The sequence below is a fragment of the Humulus lupulus genome, chromosome 3, assembly GCF_963169125.1.
Source record: "Humulus lupulus chromosome 3, drHumLupu1.1, whole genome shotgun sequence".
In the NCBI taxonomy this organism is placed as follows: Eukaryota; Viridiplantae; Streptophyta; class Magnoliopsida; order Rosales; family Cannabaceae; genus Humulus; species Humulus lupulus.
Window position 1 is genome coordinate 277,656,967 of NC_084795.1, and position 3,547 is coordinate 277,660,513.

A 3,547-nucleotide genomic window follows, 5' to 3' on the forward strand; every position below is an offset into this window, starting at 1 on the left:
TGTTTGAACTTAGTTTTCGGTACTGTAAACTAATCAGAATTTTTTGAAAATTTGCAGAATGTTCTAAATAACTACAATATACACAGTCATAAAAAAAAAATTGCGCCGAAAACTATTCAAGGATTGAAAATACTGAGAATCTTACCGGTCGGAGGCTTAAAGTGTGAAACACCTGTTGGAGAATTTCCCTTTATAAATATTACAAACATGAATAAATAGATACTAACATGCAGATACATATATCCAAATCCAAAGCAAAAATTAATAATAATAATATATATAACAGCAACATTAATAACATATATCGGTCCAAATCAGCACAATATATATATCATCTTCTCCATAAACAAAATAAAGTGCTAATATTATTCTAATAATAACTAACTAATTAATTAATTAGCCAGTAGTAGTAGTAGTAGTGTATATATATATTGTAATATATATATATAATATGTTATTGATCTTAATTTTTTGTGGGTAGTGAAAATCAAAGTTTGTTATTTTTTCTGATTTTCTGGGAGAGAGAGATCATTAAGTTGAGAATAGATGGTGGAGATGAAGGATGTTGCGTCCTTCAGAGGTTCCTCCATCGCCTCTTTAAGCTTCCTCAACGCCATACAATATGCTTCCTAATTATATTAAAAAATTATATATTAATTATACACAAACCACCATCTCCAACAATTAATTAATAATTTATAGTCACATTAATTATATATATATAAAATATTTAATTGTAAGATGTTTATTTATTATAGGCCAAAGTTATGTTGCATTAATAAAGTAAAACTTCTATTATTAAGATTTTAAGTGGTTAGGTGATGTGAGTGTAAAAAATTTCATATGTATTTTAATTTTAGCCATTAAGATTAATTGATATAAAGATGTTTATTATGGTATATAAAAATTTACATATATGTATATGTATATAAAATTTTCTATTAAACATGGTTATTTATATAGTTATATTCTGCGTCTCCTGTGGACACTTGAAGATGTATATATTCTTTCACTATTATATAGATAAATTCTACATTTGTCAAATGTTTCAAATTAGATCTAACTTTTAAAATTTAGATACATAATCTAAATAGTCAAAATTAGTAAGAAAAATAAGTATTAAAAATGCTAACTCACAATAATTATACATATTAAGATTTAAAACGACATAACTCCAACAAAATATATATATATATACAAAGAAATGAGTAGGAGCTAACATATTATCTTACTTCAGATACACATTGTATTTTTTTTTTTTAATATTGTTTGTATTGTATTTTCAAATTAATATCGGTTGGTTCAAAATTCTAAATAATTTTATCATCACATAATGGTTAAGATTTGAGAGAGAGATGTGGGTGCATGGGATTATACATAACACCATTGTATGATGAAATTTAATGATAAAATTTGTATCTTTATTTATACTAGTCTTGATCATAAAATTAAAAATGAACAAAATATTATTAGGTATACATACCATAAACTTATCAAGCTCCGGAGAATTAGGAGTAATTTTGGAAGTGGCTTGGCAGCTGTTGTTATTATAAGCTGTTGTGACAGCAGTTTCTCGATCAATTTCACCCAATCCCACCTGACATATAAATATATATTTATATCATTAGTTACTATTTTTCACAGACCAACATATATATATATATATGTATATATACATACATGACCTCATCATCTTCCTTTGTCCTTCTAAAACCTAGCCAGAGAGTATATTATATTTATTTTTATTATTATATAAATATATTTTGCTCTGACTCAATGAACTAAATAGTCATTATTCTATGCATTCATAGAATTAAAGTCAGTCATCTTACCTACCCATCTGCTTATTAATTAATTAATTAATCATGCAAAACAAAAAGTGGAAACACACAACTTACAATTATATGGTTTTTGAATAAAAAAATCTCTTACCTTTTTTTTTTGACTTATGATCGCAACTCCATTATAATTATCTCAAGTATATATATATACCATATAACACACACACACACATATATATATATTACACTAGCTATTATTCAGTCTCGATTATACCTTAATTTACACTATTTATATTATGTATGTAAATATGCATACAGACAAGCATACATATATACAAAGATCGAGACTGAATAATAATTATGCAAAAGTTAAAAAATCTTTTAATAATTATTATAAAGATCTGACAACTCAAACTTACTATGCATATATTTGTATAGTTTACCATGTATAAGGTTTTCTTTATCATACCCTACCTCAAATTGCCTTCACTTTCTTTATCTTTTGCTAAAGCCCTGTTTGGAATATATATATATATATATATATATAAATATATTTCTATACATGAGTTCATGCGCTTATTGAATTAGGGCTTGATATTTAGCCAATTATTAAGTTGTGAACCACACATTAAAAAACGAGTTTATTAATAGAATGCATTTGTCTCCATACCAATCCTCTTAAAAATTAATAAATATATAGGCAACTTACTCTTAAATATATATTCTGATTATATATGTTTGAACAAAATAATTAGTTGTCATTACTAGGTACATATATACAAATATCAATATTTTTCCCCAGTACATAATTGCACTAGCGCACACTTGATCATGAGAAAGTTAGTCAAATTAATATGTCTTTATATATACAAAAAATTAATAACAGGAAAGTACAAAAAGAAATTCCATATATGTCCTATATATATTAAATCATATTTATACATAATAGACAAGCCAACCTAATAATTATTATGAAAAATTCACGCAGGTATATACATTTAATATTCTTAATTAATTTTTCTTTTTTCGGCCAAGAGATTTATCATAAGTCAATTGCTATACACACACACACACACACACACACATATATATATAGATCATCAATATATTAATGGAGAAAGCTAATGAACTTAGGAAATAAGAGCTAGGGGAGATAAAAAAAAATTAAAAACCTTCAAACAGTTGAAATGAGTGTCAATCAAGAGGTGAAACAAAGGATGTTCGGAAATCATCCTCTTCATCATCAGAATCTTCTTCTTCTTCTTCTCATCATTATCATCATCATCATTATCATTATCATCATCATCATCAACGTCAAAAACATCATTTTCAACTTCATCAGCAATAGCAATAGCAGCTCCTTCAAAAGCCCTAACTATACTATTACTATTCTCAGTAGTCTCACCACTGTTTTCTCCCATTCTATCTCTCTCTCTCTTCTTCTTAATTTCTCTCTAGCTATCTTCGATTGCCAAAATGAGATAGATTGTAGTGCATGAGAAGCCAACAAGTACGTACTCTTATTCTGCATACCTTTTGCCAACTTATTATTGGGAAAGGAGAGAGAGAGAGAGAGAGAGAAAAGGTAACCTGTTACCTGTTACCTGTTACCTGTTGTTACCTGTTACCTGTACCAATATTATTCGTACGTACGTAGGTCCATGCATGCAGCATGAATTTACGATTAAAGGTGATTTATAATTACTTGTATTATAGAGAAGTAAGTATATAATAATGCTAAGGAGGCTACATAATATATGAATCTA

The 3,547-nt window shown here is 26.9% G+C and overlaps 1 protein-coding gene across 1 annotated transcript; it reads right to left on the reverse strand.

Annotated features, from left to right (window-relative positions):
* Window positions 1–330: 330 nt before the first annotated feature.
* On the reverse strand, window positions 331–3,256 carry LOC133821680 (homeobox protein knotted-1-like LET6). The gene is made up of 3 exons (XM_062253842.1): window positions 2,954–3,256; window positions 1,484–1,597; window positions 331–629 (listed from the first exon to the last, which is right to left on the reverse strand). The coding sequence occupies exons 1-3, from the start codon at window positions 3,200–3,202 to the stop codon at window positions 498–500; spliced, it is 495 nt and encodes a 164-aa protein (XP_062109826.1). The 5' UTR covers window positions 3,203–3,256; the 3' UTR covers window positions 331–497.
* Between the last annotated feature and the right edge of the window lie 291 nt (window positions 3,257–3,547).